This window comes from Thermobia domestica, chromosome 8 (assembly GCF_964235325.1).
Source record: "Thermobia domestica chromosome 8, izTheDome1.hap1.1, whole genome shotgun sequence".
Lineage (NCBI taxonomy): Eukaryota > Metazoa > Arthropoda > Insecta > Zygentoma > Lepismatidae > Thermobia > Thermobia domestica.
Genome location: NC_137461.1, coordinates 166,767,201 through 166,794,249, shown reverse-complemented (window position 1 = coordinate 166,794,249; position 27,049 = coordinate 166,767,201). Strand labels below are relative to the sequence as shown.

The 27,049-nt window shown below is 36.4% G+C and overlaps 1 protein-coding gene across 1 annotated transcript in view; it reads left to right on the top strand.

Moving 5' to 3' along the window:
* LOC145693340 (uncharacterized) overlaps positions 1-27,049 on the top strand; it is a 64,178-nt gene that overhangs the window by 16,339 nt on the left and 20,790 nt on the right. The window contains exon 2 of the mRNA XM_081769238.1: positions 10,964-11,165. Within this exon, the coding sequence (XP_081625364.1) occupies positions 10,964-11,165 (202 nt within the window). The remainder of the gene's footprint in view (positions 1-10,963; positions 11,166-27,049) is intronic.

Here is a 27,049-nt window from a genome sequence, read left to right as displayed (position 1 = left end):
TTTTATTATAGTTTGGTTTGCGCATGCATATCTTTTTTATACAAAACTTAACAAATGAACATCAGTTTATCTGAAAAGTCGAAGTTTGCGAATTTTTTTCGAGCACTTCCGGTTCGAATTTTAAAATTCTGTTTGCACGGTTGGTAAGACCTAGTTACCCGCTGTTAGAAAAAAAAATAAATTGTATCGCTTCTGTGTTCAACCGTTTCGTCGCAAAAAATTCAAGACATTGTAAAATTTTCAAAAATCGCCAATTTCGGGCGCCATATTCTCAAAAACACTATATTTTAAAATTCTGAAATTTTGTCAGATGGTTCAACTTTACATGAATAATATACATACCAAATATCATTCTTGACCAATACTTCATGAATTAACTACAGCCCTTTGAAGTTAGTGAAGTTTCGTTAACTCTGATGTTACAGTTGGAAACACTGGAAACAATAAAAGTGCAAAGATTTGATTATGTTTGTGGTTCACATTCATTAAATGAAAAAAAAAAGTTTTTCTCACTGCTTTTTATTATTTTGATCAAAAATGGTCTCTGAAATAGTAAAATTAGCCTCCCCCTACTCCTCCGTTTTCTTCAACCGAACGATTACGAAACAACACAAATTTTAAGTTCACTTACCTAAAATGGTCTTCGGAAACATTTCACAGTTTTTTTTTTTTTTTTTTTTTTTTCATTCATATGAACCAATCATGTGCTTGCTTGGTGTCTTCTTCGTTAACAGCATGTAATCGTGCAGATGCTCCAATAGGTGTTCGTGTACTCACAACTCGTAGCACACTGTCGATAGTCACAAGACACTTATTTTCACTTCTCTTATGCTCTTCTGGAAACCCGTGCCCTGTTCAAGATCTATGTGGAAGCATAAACAGCACTTCAAATTCACGTAATTCATAATTTATTCATAATATTTCCGTTACCCACCACTAGTTATCGTAGATGTATAAAACAAAAGTTCCTTTTTGCAGCTTGTTAAATCTACACTTTGAATTCTAGAAGCTCGATTTTGGGGGAAGCATGAAGTTAGTTCATGGTGACTCGTTACTTATAAAAACTTCGCCATTTTCCGAAAGCCAAAGGTGACGTCGTTGAATACCAGTTACCGGTCGTACACTTTTCCATTCTTTCATTTTTATTATTTACGGAAATTGTCGAATTCAGTTCCAGGCAACAAAACGAGAGTAATCCCCGGAGTTTGTACTTGCACTATACTCACGAATTCTGCAGTTTTAATAATGTGTATCTGTTTGTCTAAGGTTATGCCGTGTTGCCATATTCTTTACCCCCCCCCCAATACCGTCGCAGAGAGACTTGCATGGCCGGTTTCATTGAAAAACCACTGTTTTATCGTACCTGTCTGCATCTTGAATATCTGAAAGCGATTTTTAAAATGGGATGCAGCAGCATCAGAAATCACTGACACGGTTTGGGAAATTGTAGACACTTATTTTAACGTATTCGAACCTTTTTCTATAACCTATATTTTCGCTTTTCTTCGGGAATTTTTAGAATCTTTTCTATGGCTATGAGTACATGAGCCGAATCGTGTGTTTGTCGTCGCTTAATTTGCTCGTTTTTCCGGTGATAACTCTGAATTTCACTTTGCAGAATAACAGTTCAGTTTTCAATGAATTTCACATGAAGTAAAGTAGAATTTGTATCTTGAAATTTTATACGATGCTTTTCGGTAGCAATTAATTCTCTTTGGATTTTCTTGATGTAGTCATAAATTACAATTCTTACAGTTAAACCAGCAACGTACGATACGAAAACAGAAAGTGGCACAGTTTTTTTAACGAGATCATTGTCTTCCCATATGGCATACGTAACACTGTTTTTATCAGGATCAATAATTAAAGACTCCACACTTATTCCTTCTACTCCAGGACATTTACCACATTCTTGAAGAAAACATCTGTCATTTTCTACAGATCATACTACTAAAGAAAACAGGCCACTCATGACAGCTTCAATACAGGCTGCACCTTTGATTTGTTGTAACGCAGTAGCAGCTAACTTAAAATGTGCAAAATACACACACACACATTTCCCTCGCAGGTTGCAGACTGACAGCTAGTCGAATATTATAAAATTTCGAGTGACCGATTCTTATGCTGGGATTGTTCTGTTTAAAAAGTCCGTAAATTTCTTTGATGGAACGTGTAAGAAAACGTTTCGATTTTTTTAACTTATTGTCCATTTTCGATCACTGTAATGACATCGCACTTAATTCAGACTTTGTCTGGAGCATTCCAAATCATCACTGAGGTAATAGTTCGGGCTTTTTACAGATCATCTGAATTTATTGGATGGCCGTTTCAAGTAAACTTAAAATTTGTGTGTTTCGTAATCGTAATTTCCATCTCAGATTACTTCGGTTGAAGAAAACGGAGGAGTAGGGGAGGCTCATTTTACTATTTCAGAGAGCATTTTTGATTAAAATAATAAAAAGAAGTCAGGAAAACCTTTTATTCTTCATTTAATGAAAGTGAACCACAAACATCATCAAATCGTCGCACGTTTATTGTTTCCAGTGTTGCCAACTGTAACATCAAAGTTAACGAAACTTCGCTAACTTCAAAAGGTTGAAGGTAATTCATGAAGCATAGGTCAAGAATGATATTTGGTATGTTTTTTATTCATGTAAAGTTGAACCATTTAACAAAATTTCAGAATTTTAAAATATGGTGTTTTCGAGAAAATAGCGCCCAAAAATGGCGATTTTTGAAAATTTTACAATGTCTCGAATTTTTTTGCGACAAAACGGTTGCACACAGAAGCGTTACGAAATATTTTTCTGACAGCGGGTAACTAGGTCTTACCAACCGTGAAAACAGAATTTTAAAATTCGAACCGGAAGTGCTCAAAAAAATTCGCAGACTTCGACTTTTCAGATAAACTGATGTTCATTTGTTAAGCTACGTACAAAAAGATATGCATGTGCAAACCAAACTATAATAAAATATAGTTTATTTATATCCCTAACTACATACCACAACAAGAATTATAACTCTACCTGTCTGCATAGCCGAATGGTGGGGCTCCGAAGTTGACCATTTTCCATGTCTTCTACAATTCATAAATTGTACTCCTCGTCTCGGGAAAATGTTTTTCGACAAAACGAAAAAATATGGGTCTCTTAAAAACATGTCTAGTTACTATAAGAAAAAAAAAAGGTTTCAACAATATCTGACATGGTAATGTTACATGCTCTGCCTGAATTGAAATGGAAGGCACCTATATCTTATTTCTGTTTATAGGGTTTGTAATAATCACTCAACTCCTTACATTGCTAGGCCTATATTTTCCATTCACAAAACCGCAAGATTATTACGTTATTTAATCATACCGTAAGATTATTTTGTTATTTAATCATACCTAGTAAATGCAAACTAATCCTATAAAAAGTTACAAAATCTAATAGTTGTAAGCGATGGTACAATTGGGAAAAAAGTTGAAAGTCATAGTTAAAGTACAAACATATAATTCATTCATTCATTCATTTTATTTCGTCTTTATGATCATACATATTGCACGAATTCGTGCGTATGAATAAGACTCGTCAGGGTATAAAAATACATAAACATACATAGTTCTAACATATACATACGAATTAATTAAAATACTACGATACGTCTACTATATAAAAGAAACACAAAAAAATAGACATTTTAAATACTACCAATAATCAAATTCATTTACACACCTAGGAATTCATTCACGGAATAAAAGCAGTGCTGTAATAGGTAGGCTTTCAGTAATCGCTGAAATTCTCCTCTTTGTTCTGTCTTTCGAAGATATAGAGGCAGCTTATTATATAGCATGGTACCCATATACGTTGGATTTCTTTCATATAATTTAGTGCAGTGCTGTTTGCTGGGAATTTTATCCTTACGCCTGGTATCGTATTTATGGGTTTCTGGTCCGTTAAATACCTCAATGTTGGTTTTAACAAACAGTAATATATGAAATACGTGCAGAGAGGGTAAGGGCAATATTTCAAGTTCCTTAAATATTGGCCTACAGGAGTCGTTTATTTTGGCTCCAGCCATAGTTCTTAAAACCCTTTTTTGAATAACAAACAACATATTACTTTTTGGGAGTTTCCCCAGAAGATTATACCATATGAAAGTAGATTGAAAGAGTCCAAAATACAAGCTACGAATTGTATCTAGTTTTAAAACATCTTTGATTGATTTTAATGCACAGAGCATTTTATTGAGCTTTTGTGCTAGTGAAAATGTGTGCTTCCCAGGAAAGATCGTGGTTTAGCCAAAGTCCCAAAAATTTAGCTGAGTTTGAATACATTATTTTTTGATTATTTCCAACATTATATCAGTTTCTAGACAATGCTTATTTTGAATGTGATGAAAATTTAGTGCTATAAATTTGTCTGTGTTTAAGTTTAGTTTGTTTTGGGCAAACCAGTTTTCTAAACTACGGGTTGTCTTGTCAATTTTATCACAGATAATATAATTACTTGTACCTGTTATAGTTAGACTCGTGTCATCAGCGTACATAGTTGTATTTGCTAATGTTACGTCATTTGGCAAATCATTTACATATAGTAGAAATAGTATGGGTCCTAATATCGATCCCTGAAGAACACCGGTAGAAATAGTTTTAAATTTAGATTTATGAGTTGCTAATTCAGCTGTATTGGTCATAAATGATAGTTCAACAGCTTGAGCACGATTTTGCAAATAAGATTTAATCCATGAGTTAACAACTCCTCTTAAACCGTAACTGTTAAGTTTATGGATAAGAATGTTATGAGGGACAGAGTCAAACGCTTTAGATAAATCTAGAAACACTCCCACGCATTTTTTGCTTTTGTCCAGAGCGTCTGTGACCTCATTGATGTAATTATATATAGCAATTTCAGTTGATTTGTGTTTTTGAGAACCAAACTGTGTAGGTGAAATTACGTTATGCTTAGATAAGAATGGTATAATTTGATTGAGAATAGTTTTCTCTATGAATTTTGAAAAGGAGGACAACAAGAAAATAGGTCTGTAATTTTCGATTTTTATTTTGGCCCCGTTCTTATATAACGGTTTGACTTTGGCATATTTTAACTTCTCAGAAAATGTGCCTGTCTGAAAGGACATATTAATGAGGTAGGACAAAGGTTCCGAGATATGGATGCTGCATTTTTTGATAATGGCCATTGGTATTTCATCCAGACCAGAAGGCCATTTTGGTTTCAGAGCCATTATTATATTATGCACCTCTCGCCGAAGTGGGTCATAAAAACATGGTACTGATAGTTGTATTTAACTTGCAAATGTTTGAATGCGATATATCGCTAGGAATGTGCTTGTTATGTGAACCTGGGTAATAGTTATTGAAGGCGTTTACAATATGGTCTGGGTTTGTGACTTTTCCCCGTTAACATCTAATTCAGTAATTTCATTTTTCGTTTTGGTAACTCTATGTTTACTACCTTCCACATAGCTGAGGGTTTGTTTTCACTATTGTCTATAACATTTGAGTAATGGGATTTCTTGGCAAATTTAAGTAGCTTTCTATAAATGCTTTTGTAGTGTTGATAGTATTCTTACATTTCTTCAGATAACTTCCCTTTTTTATACGCCATATTTAGAGACCTTAGTGTCTTACTTGATGTTTTAATACCGGTTGTTACCCATGTTTTCTTTTTACACGTAGAAGTAGGAACGGTGTACTTTTTTTAAAAACGCTGCGTTGAAATAATTAACAAGTACATTGTGAAAGCCATCCCATGCTTCGTTGAGCAAACGAAAATTTAGATGTTCTATGCCAGAATCATTAAAATATCTTTTCGCTACTAATCTAGTACCTGGTTTATGTACTTTACCGTTTGTAATCTCGTTACTGTTTAACATTACTGTAAAAATCTGCGCCTCATGATCTGAGAATCCATTGTTGAGTACTTGAACATCACAAGTAAGACGATCGATATTAAGCAAAATTTGATCTATTGCACTGTTTTTATTCGTTGAGAACCTAATTGGCTCTCTGACTGCTGCAGTTAAATTAAATGCTTGCATCAGAATCTTAAGTTGGTCGTTTATTTTGGGTTCTAAACAGTCGACATTTATGTCACCTACTATTACAACCTGCTTACCCGTTTTTATATAGAAGTCGAGGATAATTTATACATTTTGCAAGAAAATATTAATGTCACTGTCTGAGGTCCTATATACACACAAAATAATTAGCTTCATACCTGGTACTTCTACTACACATGATTCAAAATGCTTTTCGATATTTAAGTTGTTAAATTTAGTTACGACCTTATTCTCTAAGTCTGTTTTGACATAGATACATGACCCCCCTCTATTCTTAACAGATCTACTATAACTAGCAATTAGGTTAAAACCGGGAAGGCTAGTGACACTCAGCTCATCTGCGTTCAACCAGTGCTCAGTTAAACATATTAAATTTACATTACCCTCTTTGTCACTTACTAACGCTTCTAACATATTTCTTTTATCAATTGTGAACCCTTGAACATTCTGATGGTATATCACTAACTCACCCGGTTTTGTATTTACCATAAAAAAAATCGTCTTTAAAGATATTTGGCTTCTTACACCTAGATGATTTTCTAGTTTTTAAATTTAATTCATCATTATCACTTAAATTTCATTCTCAACATTTGTCGTTTTTTGATTTTCCACAGCACTCGCTTCAACCCTCGAGACCTTACCATAAACAATGACACACTTGGGAGATTTTTGATCGTGGTCACTTTTTCTAAGCCGGTGATCTTGGGGTTTTCCTTGTCTATTGGAGCTGTTATTTCATCCTTGTACTCATTGCGTACTGCGTTTTTAGCAGGTAAAACACTACGGTTATTTCGAAGTATTGTTTGATTATCACTGTCATTACTGTTACTGTTACTTACTACATACCTACAGTTGTTGTTCCTCAGAGTCATTTCACCTGCTTGATTCCTTTCAAAAGTATTTTTACTAAACGGTAATGCTATAGGAGCAGCATTCATGGGTTCCAGTGTTGATAGGAGTTCTGTCAGGTCGTCGGCGAGGAAGTTTTTACCCCTACCATTTAGATGCTGACCGTGTCTCGTATGATATTGTCTCGGGTATCTGCTTATATCGAGAATCTTCACATTCCTAAATCGTTTGTAGATATTCTGGATTTTAATGTTAGTTTCACGTACCTTTCTGTTTACTATGGAAGAGATCATGGCGATGCGGCAACATGGCAACTACTACATTTGTATGTGTGAGTGTTGGTAAGGTGGTTCTTAGTGCGCACGTTAAGTTCCTCCCCTCGTTTCTCGCGACGTCAATTATAATAACAGTGTCTTTATTAAGCATGCATTTCCCAGTTACAAGGGCTGGTTTTATTACTTCACTAACACTGGCACCAGGCTTCACAATATCAAACACATTTTTGTTTTTATTTCTTTTTTTCATTCTTTCCTCAATACCACGACCGTGGCTGTCTGCCACTATTAAAATGTTGTTGCCTGCCCCGATCTTAATTGCAGGTTTTTGCTGAACAAGTTTATGGTCACATTCTGTACGTTCGCTTTCAACCACCGGTTTATCCGTCTCGTTTGTTGCTAATGGCAAATACCTATTGGAGATTTCGATATCCTGTTGTTTTGGAAGTAGATTATATCTTCTATTCTTAGGATTTCTCGTTACTTTCATATCGCAACCACTTGTTCCCATAAGCGTTAGTTTTACTAAACCGTCTATTAACATGTGATCTGCCTTGTACTGAGGTAGTTCACGGCTGTTTTTTCCTCTGTTTTGATTTCTTGGTAACGCGGTTCGTGATGGTACGCAGGAATCACTGGATTGATTTGTAGTGTAATAGTTTACTGGACCACTGTTGCACTTAACAATTTCACTCCATGCACACTGTTTTTTAATTGCATTTTGAGCACCGGAAAGTGTCTGCTTACTATTAATATCACTGTTCTGTAGAGCGCGCATATCTTCATGCAGAACTTCAATAATTGTGTGAAGATTTTCGACTTCATTACAAAGGTTACCAATTTCTTGCAACATGGAATCTACTAGCGAATATTCACAATTATTTGCAACTTGTCCTGGTAGTTTTCGATGTTCAGTTGTTTTTTCCATTGCACTTTTACTAAATACTTGTTGTTTTCCATTCGAACTTTTTTCTTTAGCCAGGTTAAATATGTTGAGATTATTATTGATCTTACACTCTTTGCTTGTGGGTTTATTGTCACATTTAGAGCATTTACCATTGACTTGAGCACAATCATTACGATACGAAGTACACTGATCAACTTCCACTGACGCCATCTTCATTCATCTCTGGTTAACAAAACTACACATTACATCAGTTCTATTTTTAAGCATACCTAATATGTACTAAGATGATTATTTGAAAAAAGTTTTAAAGTGTGACAGTTGTCACTTCAGAGTAGGGATGACCAAAATTTTCCGAAATCGGAAATTTCACTTTCCGGAATTTTTTTCGAATTCCAGATTTTTCCGAAATCGGAACTTTTCCGAATTCTGAAATTCTTCCGATTTTACTTTCCGGAATCCGGCAAGTAAAAATTCCGGAATTGGCAACCACTACTTCGGAGGAAAGGCATAATCTGTTAACAACAGTTAATATGTATATTTCTGTACATTTAAAACATAAATAATAATAATAATAATAATAATAATAATAATAGCAAAAATACCAAAAGCACCCTTTTTTGTTTTTTTAACATATCATGTATGTGATAAAATGATTCTATAAAAAGAAGCTTCAAGAGTTTCATAGTTGTAACTTACAAGCAATGGCACAATTTGTAATGAAACTTAAAACTGAATATTTCCGTACACGTAAAATTAAAAAAAAAATTCAAAAATCCCTAAAGCACACTTTTTATTTTTTAACCATATCATTTATGTGCTAAGATAATTCTATTTAAAAAGTTTCAAAAATTTCATAGTTGTAACTTATGAGCAATGACACAATTTGTAACAAAACTTAAAACTGTATATTTCCATATATGTAAAATACCAAAAAAATTATTATAAAAATACCAAAAGCACCCTTGTTATTTTTTAACCATATCATGTATGTGCTAAGATGATTCTATTTTAAAAAGTTCCAAAAGTTTCATAGTTATAACTTACGAGCAATGACACAATTTATAACAAAACTTAAAAGTGTATATTTTCGTACATAAAACATAATAATTACAAAAATACAAACAACACCCTGTTTATTTTTTAACCATACCATGTACGTGTTAAAATGAATGTACAAAAAAAGTTTCAGAAGATTCATAGTTGTAACTTTTTAGCAACGGAACAATTTATGAAAAACTCTAAAATTTGTTTGTATGCCCATTAATGTTTGACAGTGTAACTTTTAGCAAGGTTACTTAAGATCTATTGAAAGAGCAAAAATTAAGCTTTTATTTGACACCTGGATGAGCCCAATAAGTTCAAAAATAAGGAAGTTATGGTAATTTTAGTTCCATGATGTTGAGTGCCGGAAGGTGAAATTGAAGCAAAATTCACATTTTTCAAAATTTCTCCCCGGCCCATTTCTCATCCAAAAAATCGGAAAAAATTAATTTAGCATAATTTCATAGGTATTAATGTATGAAAAAATTTTGAAGAGAATCTGAGACATTGAAGCATTGTCATGTTTTAAAATCAGGTGATTTGACATGGAATGACCCAGTAATTATTCGTCCTGGTTTGGGGCCGCGGTGGCTTAGAGGTAGAGCGTTCACCGCTGGTGCATGGGGTCCCGGGTTAAAACTCTGCTCCCGCAAATGAGCTTAGTGGTGGACAAACACCGTATGCGTGGGTTTCCTCGGTGTTCTCCCGTTTCCTCCCACTTTCTTCATTCCACCATTTCATTCATTGCTCATCATCACCGTCTCCTTTAGCCTAGCCGGCATAAACGTGGGATGTAAAACTCAAAAATTTCATTTCATTTTTTTCATATTCGTCCTTTTTCTAAGACTTCCGTAAGGATCACACACACTTTTGGTCTTAAAACATGGTTACTATGCTTTTGTCAACTGTTGTGTTTGTTTCAGTTCCTTCGCTTTAGGAGATCCGAAGTGCCATCATTGCATTGAGTGCTGCTTCGACCTCCCACTGTGCGATATCCAAGTTTCATCCCCCGTCACTATGTAAGAAAAGAGGTTATCTCCATCCTCCTCCAGTGGGCCAAAAGATCACGTGCATAGTGCAGCTGTCATTCTTTGTCCCTTTGTGAGCATCTGTCAGCATTTTTGGCACCCAGTTCGCATAAAGTTTGTAATTACCCAGCTTGTCAGTCACAATTCGATTCACTGTTTTCGCAGTCACTTCTGGAAACTGGTGAATTCAGTTATCGTGAATCGGCGATTGGATCGCACTTTCTTGTTAACGCGTTCCATCGATTGTCCGTCTGAACACTAGGACTTCCAGTACGCTCATCTTCATGAACATTTGAACACCCTTCCCGAAATTCTCCGCGCCGTTTTCTGATCTTTCCTTTACTTAGTACAGTCGGTCCGTAAATTGCATACGATTTTCGATGGATGTCAACTGCTTCTAACATTTGTCGTTGAGAAATCGTATGACAGATCTCACATATCATTTGGTGGGATTTTGTATTACGGCAATCATTTCACCTTACTGCTTCTCTCACGTACGCAACTCCACTCGAACGGTTTTATCTCTCTTGCAAGAACAGAATACTAGAGCATGCTCAATTGAATCAGTGTTGCCAATCTTAATTAAAAATTGTTCAATTCCCGGCGGGAGCTCATGTGGTTCGGATTCCACGTTAATCAGTAGATCCCGTCTCATATAGCCTCGCTACTGAAAGGGACGTTAAACTCAAAATCAACTCAACCAATCCTGCTTCAAAAAAAATAATTTTTTTTTGTATGTGTGTGTGTGCCCCTTAACTTGTATTTGTGGTGAAAATGAAATAAATATTTATAAATTTCAGGAACTGCGCTTTTTTTGTACCGGTTGTAATACGTCACTGGGAAGTGAACTGGACTCAGCGAAGCTACATGTATGCTTTGCAGATAGCACACAGTTGGAAGTTCATCCAGATGGAACCATCACTATATTGCCCTCACTGCAAGAAAATGTTGAGGAGAATGATCCTTGTCAAGATACAGAACATAATGACAGTTCTCAAAGAGGTTAGTTTCTATCTTGATTTATGAAGCTTTAAACTGTATTATAATGAAAGAAATTGTAAATACGTTGCAGTCACAATACCAATTTATACAGTATTCAAAACCAAAGGACGAAAATAGCATTACAGAGCAATACCTCGTATATCAGTAAGTACTTTACAGCCACGTGTATAGTACTTACTGATATACAAGGTACTACCCAAAATATTCGAGATTGTTTTACCCGGCAAACCAGTAACAGTACGACATTCCGCCGCTAGATGTCTCGAGGTACATGTATTAGCTGGTGTACCACAAAATTTCGTCATCTTTGACGTATTCAGTTGTGAGTTGTAGTTGTGCATGGCAGGACGTGTTTTAGTGCTACTGCGTTAAGGAGCAACGGATTTGGATCACTTTCTGTGTCAAGTTGAAGAAAACTGCAGCCGAAGCCCAGCGCATGCTGGAAGAGGCATTTGGTGAGAGTGCACTGAGTTAATCAAGAACATTTGAGTGATTCAAGCGTTTCAAAGAAGGCTGCGAATCTGTGGAAGACGACAAAATTCTGGTCGACCGTCAACATACACAACACCGGAAAATGATTGTGAAAGTGCGTGATGTGATTCGCAAAGACAGAAGACAGACAATTCACGATGTTTGTAACAAACTTCGACTATTGCACGGTACAAGTCAACGAATTCTATCCAATGAAATGAACATGAGACGAATTGAAGTGAAGTTTGCCCCTCACCTTCTCAACATTGACGAAAAAAACCTCAGCCTTCAGTCCTGTACTGAACTACAACAAAGAGTTCGAGAGTGTCCAAACTTCTTATCCAGAGCCATTACAGGTTATGAATCTTGGGTCTATGGTTATGACCTGGAAACGAAATAGCAATCATCACAATGAAAGACACCATCTTCTCCAAGGCCGATAAAAGCACGACAAGTTCGCAGCGACATCAGATCGATGCTGATCATTCGAGGAATTGTGCATAAGGAGTTTGTTTCACATGGTCAGAATGTCAACGGGAGGTTTTATTTCGAAGTTTTGAAGAGACTGAGGGAAAATGTTCTTTGCAAACGGGAAAATGTTCTTCGCTCGAATTTAGCTGTGCGAAACGAAAGACTAGTTGCTGCACCATGACAACGCGCCCGCGCGAGGGAATTCCTGGCTAAAAACAGCATGGCAACCGTCCCCCACCCTCCCTATTCCCCTGACCTAGCCCCGTGCGACTTCTACCTATTCCCGAAAATGAAACTCGCGTTGGAAGGGCTACTTTTGACTCCATTGAAGACATCCAAGTGGAATCGTAACCGGTCCTGAGCACCCTTCATCCTGCAGACTTCCAGGAGTGCTTCCAAAAGTGAGAACAACGCTGAGATTGTTGCATACATGCCGGAGGGGACTTCTTCGAAGGTGACGGATGACATTAGGACGTAAGTATAGTTTTCCCGTTTTTACAATGACATTCTCGGATATTTTGGGTAATACCTGGTATTTGGTCGACTACCTAGCAGAACAGTAACATTTTCCCAGGTATAATTTCCATTTTCTTTATTTTTTTTTTAAAAAAAAGATAATGAAAATGGAAAATGTCTTAGATATCACTGACTGCTGTAAAATTCCTCATTTTTCTTTCAGATTCTGTGTCCGATTCAAAGTTTACATTTTTTTAAATTTTTTGTAGTAAATTGTACCTTTAGAAGTCTTGATTGTAATTTTCTGTTCTCGGTAAACTAACTCGTCAGTAAATTTGTTGATTATGCTATTCGAGTGTTTATCTAAATTGCTTTTGCCCAAATTCACCTTGGATTCTCAGTTACTGTAATACAATTCATACATGGTTACACAGGATGGCTCAGAACGTACATACCAAGATTAAATGTCAATATTTCAGCTCATTCTAAGTCTAATGGCATGCAATTTTGTGTGATTTGTTAGTGATATCAAAACATTTTGTTTATTGAATTGGTTTTCATTTCATGGATGGCTGGATGAATGTATAGGTATGAATGGATGTATGAATGTATGTATGGATGTGTGTATGATATATACAGGCGCGGATCCATGGAGGGAGCTATAGGAGCTATAGCCACTCCCTTGACGTCCGGGTATACACTGAATAAAATGATACGTGGGTGTGCTTTGTACTATGTGAAAAGGCAAAATATAGCTATTACATAAATAACACGATTAGAAAGCAATCTTAATGGACAATTTAGTAGATTATATATAAGAGAAAATAGCAGATTTTATCCCTTCCCGTGAGGCTCAACTTTTCATTGAATAAAATTGTATGTTAGCATTTGCCACAGCCAAGTAGGCCAAGTAATGTCAATAAAGCTTATGTACCCTCACGGATTTTGTTAGTTGAAAATTTCCATTGCCTCTCAAAATACATTAAAATGCTAACGTGAACGCATAACAATATATTTTGCAGTATTAAAAGTAAACTAATAATATTTTAAAGAATTTTCGCGCAATGTTCTGTAAGTATTGTTTGAATCTCTTTCGTTTCCGTTTTCGCATTCCTGCAATGTTTGTCTCCCAGACAAAAACGAAGAAAAATTAAAATACTGTTATGTATTGTGTTCACTATAAACTATCACCTTCGGAAAAGTCATAAAGATCACATGAGTTTCAAACAACAGGAGGGAAAAGACGTGAATCGTTACTGGTTCTTGCATATCCATCTCGAAGACTATACCAGATATGTCAGGATGGTCTGAATAGGAAGAAATGGAAACAATAGCATCAAATCGATCAGTTGAAACCCATTATTACGACAATTCCATATTGCGCTACTAATAACTTACCATTACGAGAACACAGAGATGATAGGCCACTTACGTATGTAGAAACACTAGGTAATTGTTTAGTTGATAAAGAAGGTATATGCAGATGCGCGTTAGTATTCAGATTAGATACTGGGGGCAAAATTCTGTAAGAGCATTTAGAAACAGCAGGGAAAAACAGTACTCTTGTAAGCAAATTTATTCAAAATGAAATAGTATCGTGTATTGCTGAGATCATATGTTCTTGGATTATAAAAGATGTAAACGGATGCAAAATATGTTCAGTTATCTGTGAAGAAACAGCTGATGTTAATAATAAGTCACAGATGGTGAGGTATGTGAGGTCCGTTGATTTGACTGATTTTATGATCAAAGATTTTCTCTGACTCTTAGAACTGACGTCAACAACAGGTGAAGCCTTAAGAAAACTGTAGTAGATGAACTGAAGAGATTAGGTTTAAGTATGGTACACCTTTGTAATCAGGGTTAATATGGTATTAATACGGCAGGAAATAAACGGTGTTCAAGCTCGAATTTAGCAGAATAGCCACTCGCAATTTACACACACTGTTTTAGCCACTTCTAAAACCTATGTGTATGTAAGTCATGCGAAATAAGCGCATTAGAAATGTGGTGACTAACGTTGGTAGTATATCAGCTTTCCTTTCTGAATCACCAAAACGTACTAATGTCTTAAAAACGGTTATTTCTGAGTCTGCTACTTATAGCACAAAGAAAACCAAACTGAAAGTGCTTTGTGTGATACGTTGGATAGAAAGACATGAATCAGTAAATACATTCATAGAACTGTTTCCTCATATTGTAGAAATACTTAAGTGCTTAGAAAGTGCGTACAATGATGAAGTGTCCAGCAGTACTTCGAGCTATAGTTCCACGGAAAAACGTAGCGGCTTTATTGTCACTGTTTTTCTTTCACAGTCACGCTAAATAAGAATCTGCAGAATCCAAAATTAGATCTTTGGCTGAAGTTACCAATGTAAGAAATGTCCGTCAAGTACTCGAACAACTGAAAGAAAATGTGGATGTAGCATTCTCGTCAGCATTCGCATGTAAAAGAGTTGGTGATATATAGTAAGAAGTCCAAGTTCTAAAGACCAGTGGTAGATCAACGGATAGGGAAACCTCAAGAAACCCTGAGAACTGTTTCAAGACAACAATATTTATTGCTTTCCATGATCATTTCATTCAGCAGCCAAAGAGTAGATTTTGTATTAGATTAGTGCGAATCTTATCTCTTGAATTCCTACAAATCGACACTGTTATGATGACTACTGTGCTATAAGCTGCATTAATATATGACAAAGATTTACATGAAAACCCAGATGAATTAGTGCTGAAGGCTGAATTTATTTTTGGGAGAAAAATGTGAAACAAAGCAGAAGAGAAAAAGCAGGAGATACATGATACTGTGGTAAATGTACTACAACGCTGCAACAAATTCTATCCTAATAAAATAATTCTTCTTCAACTATTTGCCACTTACTAATTTCAACTGCTGCGATGACTGAAAATATACTTGAGTAGCACTTGAGTAGTAGTCAGAAGAACGATTAAATGACCTTGTTTTAACAACTATTCATAAAGAAAAACGGGTTGATATGGAAGAAGTGATAAGTATTTTTTTTCTAGATTGAAATCCAGAATGGATTTAAGTAATTAATCGAAAGCTTGAACAATTTGCTGTCAACCCAGAACACTAGCATCAAATTAGTCGATAACAAGTTCTCAGTACTGTATTTCAGAATTTCGTTCAATTCGAAATGTAAGGCAGTGTACTTGTTTCTACTACAATATTTTTAGTGTTAGTGTTCTTTTTATAATTAGAGTATGTAATGCATATTTTTTAGTACGTATATGTGATATGTTGGCCTATTTGTTTATTTACTATATCTTTCCACAAACAGTACGCATGTGTATTTATTTAGTATGCTGTTCTTCTCTTCAATTTGCTACAATTTGTGTTGACAACAGAGAAAAACTCTACATATTAGTACTACAGGGTGTCCAATATACAACGCAACCCGTGGGATAGTAGAACTTTTGAACCTAAAGTGATACACGAATAATGGTTATACCAAAATGAAGCTTTGTTCATGCATATGTTTTTAAACTAGAAAGCAACGATTGAAGTACGCTAGGAACCACAGTGTTGCCAGATGTAACCGAAGGTATAAATCATTTTTTTTTTTTTTCAAACCATGTAAATTGACTCATAACTCATACGTATGGATGTTCTGTTGTTAATTTTCAGTTTGTTTAATTGGAGTAGCTTGAAAACTATGGAGCAGAAAAATAATTTTTCATTTCCACCGGTAACTAATCGGATAAGGCCTCTGTAAGGGAGAACTAGGGAAATCGTAGTTTTCATAAATTAACACTGTGAATTGGCAACTTTTCTGATGTTTCAGTGCATCAAAAGGTATGTTAAAGATCTGTCTACATTATGCAATTCCTGAAAACAATGAAAAACAAACTTTGAAATTATCATGATAAAACATTTACTTATATGCACCCGGCAACACTGCTACTATCAAAAATGTGTTACCAGCTCTACAGCGGATGCTGGGAGTGTCCCGTGTTTTGATTCAAACACTGGTTCACACGTTTCATCAAATTGGCAGCAACTTTACGAAGATTGGACGTCTTAATGTTCTCTATGGTACTGCTAATGTTCGTTTCCAGGTCTTTTATAGTTCGAGAATTGTTCTTGTATACCTCTTGCTTTAAATAGCTCCATAGAAATGAATAGCAGTGTTGCCGGGTGCATGTAAGTAAAAATTTTGTCATGATGATTTCAAACTTTGTTTTTCATTGCTTTCAGGAATTGCATAATGTAAACAGATTCTTAACACACCTTTTGATGCACTGAAACATCAGAAAAGTTGCCAGTTCACAGTGTTAATTTATAAAAACTACGATTTCCCTAGTTCTCCCTTACAGAGGCCTCATCCGATTAGTTATCGGTGGAAATGAAAAATTATTTTTTCTGCTCCATAGTTTTCAATCTACTCCAATTAAACAAACTGAAAATTAACAACAGAACATCCATACGTATGAGTTAGGAGCCAATCTACATGGTTTGCAAAAAAATTGATTTATATCCTCGGGTACATCTGGCAACACTGTGTGGTTCCTAGTGTACTTCAATCGTTGCTCCGTAGTTTAAAAATATGTGCATGAACAAGGCTTCATTTTGGTATAACCATTATTCGTGTATCACTTCAGGTTCAAAAGTTCTACTATCCCAAACTCCGGGTTGCATTGTATATTGGACACCCTGTATATTGTGATGTCCAACGTGGTGTTGTGTATAAACAATTCTACATGCCAGTGTTTACAAACACCACCACATGGTTTAGCAAGAGGATTCTACACACCAGATGGATCCACTATCACTTGGAGGCGACGGACTTCCGGCTCCTCCCACAGAGCAGACGATGATAACGGAGCAGCAGTGCCACCACCATCTGAGGACCTCTATAAATTTGATGGACGACGGCAGACCTATACCAGTTTTCTGGTGTCCCTCCTACTGTTTGCCACGGAACAAATAGTTAGGAGTAACCTAACCCCAGGGCCTCTAGTTTGCTTCGGGATACGCCTATCCTTTCTCCTGGCTTAGCCTGCTTCGGGGCTCTGTTGGCCACCTAACCTTCTCTGCTTGCCACGGAGCATTGGGTCCCTAATTCCACTCTGCTAAGCCTGCTTTCGGGGCTCTGTAGAGATCCTGTCGGCGACCTTACGGTCAAAGACAACCTGTAACTAACCTTGCAGAGCTTAGAGAAATTATATGTATAGTATTTTTGTAAAATACTGTTTATAATGAACTTTTATAATAAAAGCCGGTAGTGCGAGTCGATTTCGGACGATCTTTTTATTAACGCTCTACCTATACCTATATGGGACAAAGTTTTACAATATACAGTATATTCTGTAGTAATAAATAATAGTATAGTAATTTATATAATGTGCAGTAAATATATAAAGATATACAAACTTACTTCCCTTATATGGAACTAGGAGAAATTGCCACAGCGTAGAAAGAATTAAGTCATTGTTCCAATTCACAAGAAAGACGACAAAACTGATTATAATAATTAATCAGGCATCTTTCTTCTGTGAACATCTTATAAAATCGTCTTAAACATTCTATTAGCAAGATTGACCCCATGCGCAGATGAAATTATTGGAGATTATCAGTGCGAATTCAGGTGAAATCGATGAACTATCGGTCAGATATTTTCCATTCAACGAATACTCGAAATGAATGGGAATACAATACCCCGTTACGCCAATTATTTATTGATTTTTAGGAAAACCTATGACTCGGTTAGGGGGGAAACATTGTATGACGTACTTACAGAATTTGGTAAACCGAAAAAGCTAATTAGATTAATTAAGATGTATTTAAATGAATCCCAAAATAAAGTCCAAGTAGGAAAATTTCTGTCTACAAGCTTTCACATCAAGAGCGGCTTGATATAAGGAGATGAGTTGTCGCCATTGCTATTCAACTTCGTTCTCGAGTACACTATAAGGAAGCTCAAAGATAATGCTGTTCATCAGGTTATGGCGTTTGATGATGACGTAAGTACACTAGAAGATGATAGAATAATTAAAAGAAATGCCGAGGTCTTTTGAAATGCTTGTAGGGATATGTATTTAGAAGTAAATGCAGAGAAAACTAAATACATGGAAATTCCCCAGGATCGTAATACTGCAAATTATGAATGCGTTAAAATCATGGGCGGCGATTAGGGGGGGCAAAGGGGGGCAGTTGCCCCCCCACTTTTTTGAAGTAACCCATTAATGTATATAGTTTCATTTAGAAATGTAAAGTTTTTGTATGTATTACTGGTTCATAGAAAAAATGGTGCCATATATTTGCCATTCCGTGAGTAGGTATTGGCTGTATTCCCGTGTAGTAAAGAAAACTACAGGAGTTGCGTTTTAATTGACACAGAAAATACGTAACCCCAAAATTAACCTATTGGAGCACAACAATTTCAGCATACTTTCACTTCTTACAAGGGTTCGATATATTAGTCAGTCGGTTTGAAAGTAATTCAGAAAACATTTCGCAAAAGAAAAAAGTCTTTCACAAGTTATTTTTTAATTGCACAAAAATTGACAGTTCCTGAAATGTCTTTTCTTTCTAAAGTAAGGGGAGCAAGCGTAATAAGAAGCAACTTCTACCTTTTTCATTGTTTTGTAGTGTAATGTATGAATGAAGTGGTGTGTTAGAGATGTACGAGTGTATATACAATTAAATTTAGTGAATTCAACATAATTCTAGGTTTTAGTGTTATTTTGTATAACTGGGATATGGAGTGATTCTAAGTAGTGTTGTGTTTTGATGTGCTCCAAGAAAATTAAAACCACCTAATGGCAACGAACATGTTTCGGGAAGTTGCAAAAGCAAATATGTCTTCAAATGTCGTATCATATGCTTGTAGTATTTACTGTCTTTCATTTTCTAAGAGTAATAATATACATTTAATAGGATGTGTGGAATTAAAAATTAAGTTGTTTATTAATCCCTGTTTCAATATGACTTTTGCAAAACAAACATCATTATTAGAGGCACGAGGTTTTCGCATTGCGCGACAAAATGAAATGCGTCAGAATTAACTTAAGTAATTTTCAGTTTCTTGACGTTTTGTGATATTCTGTGTGTATTTTCATTGTTTTCTGTTGCGCGATAAAATGCGAAATTGGCAGTTTTGCGCGAAATTTCTAACAATTCGCGATATAATGTGAAATTTTAAACATTCGTTTTCATTAATTTGGAAACGCCAGTTTTCCGCTGTCGGAACGGTAGAATTGCATGGACTGTGCATTCTGGGTAATTCGGATAGAGAACATATTGCAGGACCTCTTTGGTGGATAAACTAAAGCACACTTACGTTTGTTACGAAGTGAAAAGGGGCTAGTATTGAATGTGACTTTTTAAAAATGTGCATAAAAATCATCCTTGAAGCTTTCTTCGCAAAGAGAAGACTCCAAAACTATAGAAGTATATGATGCTTTGGGAAAGCTATTTGATTCTTCTGTAATTGCATGTGGCAGTGAGCCAGACATTGTTACGTTAAGGAAGGTTTTTTTAAAGCTTACCCTTCATTTAAAAAATGAAAGCATTTGATTATGAAGTACCGCATTTGGAGTTTTACAAAGCATCCTATGAACTCTTGACAAGTGATTCGTCTGGAAAGTACAGTGTAATGAATATTTTGAATGGACAAAAGTTCTGAAGTGATGATTGTTTGAAGTTTGTTGTAAACGCACTTACATATGTGTGGCTTCCAACAAGCAATGCCATTTGTGAGAGTTTTCTTTCCCCAAGTATGGACTGCTGATAAGTGGCAAACGTATAACAATGAAGGAAAATGTGGAAATGTGTAACATGCTTATGTTTAATGCTTAAATGTAACTTGTCCCTATGTGTTTCATAAGACAGCAAAATTTCCCTACTCATAGTAAGCTTAGTTACTGATTTTCTTTAATTTGATTTTTAAAAAAATATAATTTTCTATAAGTGAAATTTACAATGTCGAGTGCAATATTCAGTGTATTTTGTTTTTAGGTTATTAATGGTTTATTTCTGTAGTGATCTACGAATAGAAGGAACAGTTACAAAAATGTCGGGGAATATCTTTTTTACAAGAGCTAAAAAATGCAGAAGTTATTTGGAAAATGCGACGAAACGCGAAATATGAAAAACGAAACGCGAAATTTTCAAATTTTTAGTGCGAAAAACTCGTGCCCCTAATCATTATTTATTACTATGATTAATATTATCCTTTCTATTTATTTGTTTTGCAAATTTGTTATTCAATAATCTGATCACACAGTTTTCCAGACAGAATTTTAAGATGTTCATGAGCAAGGAATCAAATCTCTTCTTACACTTTCGTTGTTTAAGAGTACAAAGGGCTACTACCTACTGACGTTGTTCTTGTCAATTTACTTAATAAAATATGAAATATTATGTACGGTGTTTTAACTGAAAAAGATAGTATCCTATTAGTTATACAACCTTTCGTCAAATAAAATATTAGAAACAAGCAGAAAAACTAACATTTATATGCAAATATTCAGATCATGTCTTGCCCCCCCACTTTTAACGTCCAACCGCCGCCACTGGTTAAAATATCAATACTTTCGAAAAATAGATACTTTCAAATATCTAGGATCAATATTAACAGATCAAAACCATATCCACGAAGAAATTAAATGTCAACTAAAAGCAGGGAATTCGTGTTATTCAGTTCAAAATCTTTTGTTGGCGCAAATTCTGTTGAAGAATGTGAAGCTTAAAATATATAAAACGATAATCTTGCCTGTTGTGCTGTATGATTGCGAAACATGGTCGCTTACTTTGAGCGGAAAAGGCAGACTGAAAGTATTTGAGAATAAAATTCTAACACGAATATTTGGACTCAAGAAGAACGGGAATGAGAGATGGCGGAAACTTCATAACGAGGAACTGTATAATTTGTACCGTTTACCAAACATTGTTAGGATCATTAAGTCTAGGAAGCTCAGGTGAGTAGGTCATGTAGTTAGACACTTCCAACGTTTTATCTGAAAATACAATCGAAAAACGACCATAGGAAGATCTAGGCGCAGATGGGAGGACTAAGATGGATCTAGCAGAAATAGAATACAAAGTAGACACTGGATCCAGTTGGCTAAGGGCAAAAGTAAATGTAAAGCTTTTGTGAACGCGGCAATGAACCTCTGGGCTCCATAGAGTTAGTTAGTAATATATTTATCTATTTATCTGCTAACTATATAATGGGTAATGGTAGTCTATATTATAAGGTTAACATAAACTATGGTTTTTAGCCCCCTCCTCGATCATATCCTAGATCCGCGCCTGTATATATATATCAGGGTCCCCACTCGTCCTGGAAATCCTGGAAATGTCCTTGAATTGATTTTGTTCTGGAAACATCCTGAAAATGTCCTTGAAAATGCATTTCTGTCCTTGAAATTTACAGAAATATTGAATGTCGGATTTTTTATAATTATAATGAAGATTTTAATTGATTTCTATTGTTGTTTGCTATTCCTGTTTTTGTGCTGACTAATAATTTGTCATGATCGTGCATGTGTGGGTGGTTGTTGGGATTCTTTTCTTTCAACAGGGTGGTTTGCTGGGAGAACTTCTCTCTTCTTTCATCCACTAGTCTGTTAACCCATTCTTCGATGCTGTCGTCACTATCACTATCCTCCAGAAATTCTGCTTTATACCAGTATGAGTTCTCCATAGATTAGTGTATGATAACATTTCCCATAAAGACCTTACTTCAATCAACTTCATTAAAAAAATGCTCCATCGTGCCTTCCATGTAAGGCAGCGCTATATGGCACAGATGGAGAAAATTAAGGCTGTTGAAAGTCAAGTGCAGAGCAATAGGAAAGAGATAAGTGAAAATGTACATCAGCTGCAGGGAAATAAAAGGAAGTTGATGGAAACAAGTGAAGCTTTGAAGACTAAAGCAAACCAGCTTGCACATGAAGCAGAGCAGAAGTCTTGCTTTACTTTATTGACAAAGTCAAATGCTATTCGTAGAGCAGCTTCGCTAAAGAAGAAATTATGTCTATAGATGAGGAAATTATACAACTCCATACTCAGTTATTAAAAAAAAAAAAATATATATATATATATGTTTTTTTTTTCCTAATTATATTTCTCAAACTGTCGCGTAGTGAAGATGCCATGTACGAAAAATAGGTTTTGTTGTTTGTGAAATTGTTCGATGCACAATTAAAATGTCATGTAGAAAGAATACATGTATTGGATGTCGGTGGATTTGGTGGCTATAAGGGGAGTCGGAAGACAAAAAAAGGGGAAAAAAAGCAGTACATTATGCTTCGCTTTGTGTATTTAATTATTGTGTATTAATACTGTATTTTCATTAATATTCCTTGCATACGCTACTGTACTTTTCATTTTACTTTTGTGAGTTTTGAACGTACAGTTGCAATCCTGTTGCACCTTCCTGTGTGGAAGTCCTGGAAAATTGGTGATTTGTCCTGGAACTTTTCTTGCGAAAAAGAATGGGAACCCTGATATACAGGGTGTAAAGAAAGGCTTTTTACAACGCTTGGGAGGTGATTCTACAGATGAAAACAAGTAAAAATGTTTATTTAACACAATGAGTTACGGACCTCCTAACCGAGTTACGGACGTCCAAAAGGGTGGGAAAATGAACTTTGAAGGCTAATTCTGGCAAAACGACAAGAGATAGAAGAGCGGTGTTAGGCGGCCCACACAGACTCTCAACATGGACTATCCAAAGATACTAAGATTAGATGTGTACAAGGCGAGCGCAAGGGATTCCCCAAAGGATGTGAAGCATGCCGCGGACGTTATGAGGGCAAAGTGAGGTGAGAGGGTGTGTGTGAAGTGTTCATGCATACAGAAACGAATAGCTGAAGTGTGTGTGCGTATTCAAGATGGCAGGAGAAGTGCGTAGTTGCATAACCGTACAGGAAAGAAGCGTAAGTTCGACAGGTTTATTCAAAGCATGTTTTCGAGAAAGCAGAAACGGCAGTCCGGCAGTGGGATAGAGACATACAGCGCTCTACACAGGGTCGACAGTTGGGTAATTAGGAAGCGCTAATGGAGAGGTGATGCAACGTTTACGATAGAGGAACGGAAACCTGTTCCGGTAATAGTACTCGTAGAAGATAAGCTTCCGCTAATTACTACAATTGCAATACAAACAACAAGAATGAAAAACTGAGTAGTTAAGGCTGAATTCGACCACTGCGTTAGAATGCAAAAAACGTTTGAGGATATTTATGACGAAAATATGGATCACAGAAAGTTGTGAATTCGGATAATTGTAGATTACCTATGCATTGAAGAAAGTAAAATATTTCTAATCATTGCCATTGTTGTATAAACAGAGCATTTGACTGAGAAGTTACGGTTTTCGATAATGAACTGAGCTTGAACAGTGGTTCTACTTGTCTCTTATTATTAAAGCAAGTTTTATTTAGTGACTAAGCTTTTCAAACTGTAGATAGAAGTATAAAAGATATTGCGAGACTGCACAATTTTAAACTACTTCTTGTTTCGACAAAATTATCCACACAAATGGAGTGTTCTTCAGGTGGAATTTACCTGCAAAGAGATTCACACAGTAGGGCAAGATGCCGAGACACAGCAGCAGTGGGAACTGGCATCCGGGATTGAACATGTGGGTGAAAGGGCAATTCGATGAGCATTTAAATAATAATAATAAATTATCCTCTCGCGTACTTGACGCGTCGGGCAACCGACAGCGCCCACTGTTTTATGAAACAGTAAAACACCTCTAAAGCGAAAAGTTGTCAGGTGATTTAAGAATATCTTTCTGAGGAGTATTGGAAATCTAGCAACCTTGCCTGTCATTACGAAAGGAAGAAGCAGAGTTCTTTATAACCGACAGACTATTGCTTAAGTGTGGTCGCGTTTCTTAAGCGTCACGTCTAGCCAGATGTTCACTATTTATTAACATAATTTGATACACTGCAAATCAATTATTCTAGGTTTTATCCACGGCATGACAAGGTTACTGTGGAATTTAAGGACATCCCATTGCTGAATAAGGCTCCTCTAAACGCTCACCACAACGTTTCTCGGTTTTTGAAAATTTTGGGAAAACGAAAGAAAGTAGTCGAATTTTGAAAATTCGGCCACACAGTGATCATGGAACTCTATGAAGTGATCTTAAATAATTGATTTCCAGAAAAGATATTCGATACCTTTGAGGGCAGCTAAATGGTTGTCATAGGCTGTCCTATCAAATGTCTCAAATGTTATTTGAATCGTTTCTTAGTTTATAAGTACCATAACTACAATGTGGCCCACTTTCCAAAACCTGAATATTTTATTCAGTTTTCATACGAATTTCATAAATCGGGGGGAAAAGTTGTGGGGAGCGTTTAGAAGGGCCTTAAGTGAAATAGCAGAACTCTATGCTTAAGTATCGAGCCTTTTAAGGTAAAACACTGGAAGGAAATTAATTCAACATGAAGACATTAGCGCTGATTTTGCATTCATCTATTTTATCCACACCATGAGAAATCATCCAGATTTACTACACACCAAAGCTGTTCAACGTTCATGCAACGCAAAGATGAGTTTAGGAGCTCAGTTTCGTTTGCGGAGCTCAGAAAAAAAAAGAAAAACAAACTATCTTCACATGTGTAACCAGTAATATATTTGTAGATTCATACGTAATTACAGCACTTCTGAAAAAAAAAAAAAAAAACTTATCACTCGTTAATTTTGCTCTACACAAACACCGCTATGAATGACAGGATCCGTATGTGTGTAAGTTTCTGCATGATTCAATACGAAATTGCGTCCCCGGGCTGCAAGTGACGTAGTTTCTTCTTTCACTAAGCAACATGTGTGGCTCTGTCTCTGGTTTGACATTAGGTGGCGTATCTAATGCACAGGGCTCGTAACTGAATTCCACAACTAGTTGGAGCAGCATTGATAATTGATGCCATCGAGTAAATGCTATTTTGGTGCTTCTGTGTGAGTGCTTGTGTGCGTGTATGAGTGTTCGCGTAAAGTGTATAAGGACCTCAGTGTATAGAATTGGGCAACCGATAACTCGCACGTGAATGATAGTAGAAACAATAGAAACAATAATCATTTAAATAGTTTTACCACTTATCATTGTGGTACTCCCAGAACCGTGAACGACAGTGCAACTGATAGAATGGCGGACTACTCTTTTACTGAGCTTGCTGATATGCATCTCATATATGGCGAGGCGAGAAGTAACAGCCGGGAGGCAAGGTGTCTGTATGAAGAACGGTTCCCGAATAGAAGATTACCGTCGCACGTCTTCTTTCAAACCATCGATCGCCGACTTCGGGACACAGGATCACTACAAAAACCCCGACAAGAAGTAGGACGAAATCGAAGTGTACTAAATGTTGCATTTGAGGAAAACGTGCTGGAAGCATTTACGTCTCATCCTGAAACCAGCACGCGCTCCGTAGGTCCGGCGCTAAACACAAGTCATACGACTGTGTGGCATGTTGTGCACGAGGAACGAATGCACCCTTTTAAGTTTCAAAAGGTTTATGATTTATCCCCTGCAGACTTTCAACCGCGTGTGGACTTCTGCCAGTGGTTTCTGCAGCGCACTATTGCTGAGCCAGACTTCCCAACAGTTATTTTATGGACGGACGAGTGTATATTCACCAGAGCAGGCGTACTAAACGGCCACAACAGTCATGTATGGGCTGAGTCTAATCCTCACGCAACCCTTGTGCAGCAGCATCAGCACAGGTTTGCTGTGAATGTCTGGTGTGGCATCATACATTACTACCTGATTGGACCGTACATCTTACCTAATCGTCTGACTGGTGGCAATTATCTTACCATTTTGCGTGAGGTCTTACCTCTACTTCTCGAGAATCTACCCTTTTCATTGAGACAGCGGCTCTGGTTCCAACATGGCGGCGCGCCTGCCCATTTCGACCAACATGTACGAATATTCCTGCATGAAACTTTCGGTAATCGATGGCTTGGTATGGGTGATCCAGTATTATGGCCACCTCGCTCGCCAGATCTCACACCCATGGACTTCTTTCTCTGGGGTGAAATGAAACGGATTGTCTATGAAACACCTGTGCAAACAGCCGAAGAACTCGTGGCTTGCATTTCGATTGCTGCGACGCGAATTACCGATACACCGGAAGTATTTGGCTATCTGTCCAGGCAGTCTGTTATTAACCGCTGTCACTTGTGCAATACTGCTTATGGAGGAGAGTTTCAACACACACGCTGAGTGTCTCGATGAATCTTCCTACGCATGCGCAAAGAACATTGAGAGGCACATGACATATTCTACATATGCATCTGTAATATTTAGGGAGGTCATTGTAGTTTGATGTAGGTCCATTTGAGACAACAGATAGCTAGTACAATGCTGGTAGTGACGGTGCTAATACTAACACTAATACTAAATACTAATACAATAATACATTAGTTTTATTCGTATTCCTCGCCATCTTCTTCTTCTCCTCCTCCTCCTCCTCCTCCTTCTTCTTCTTCTTATTATTATTAT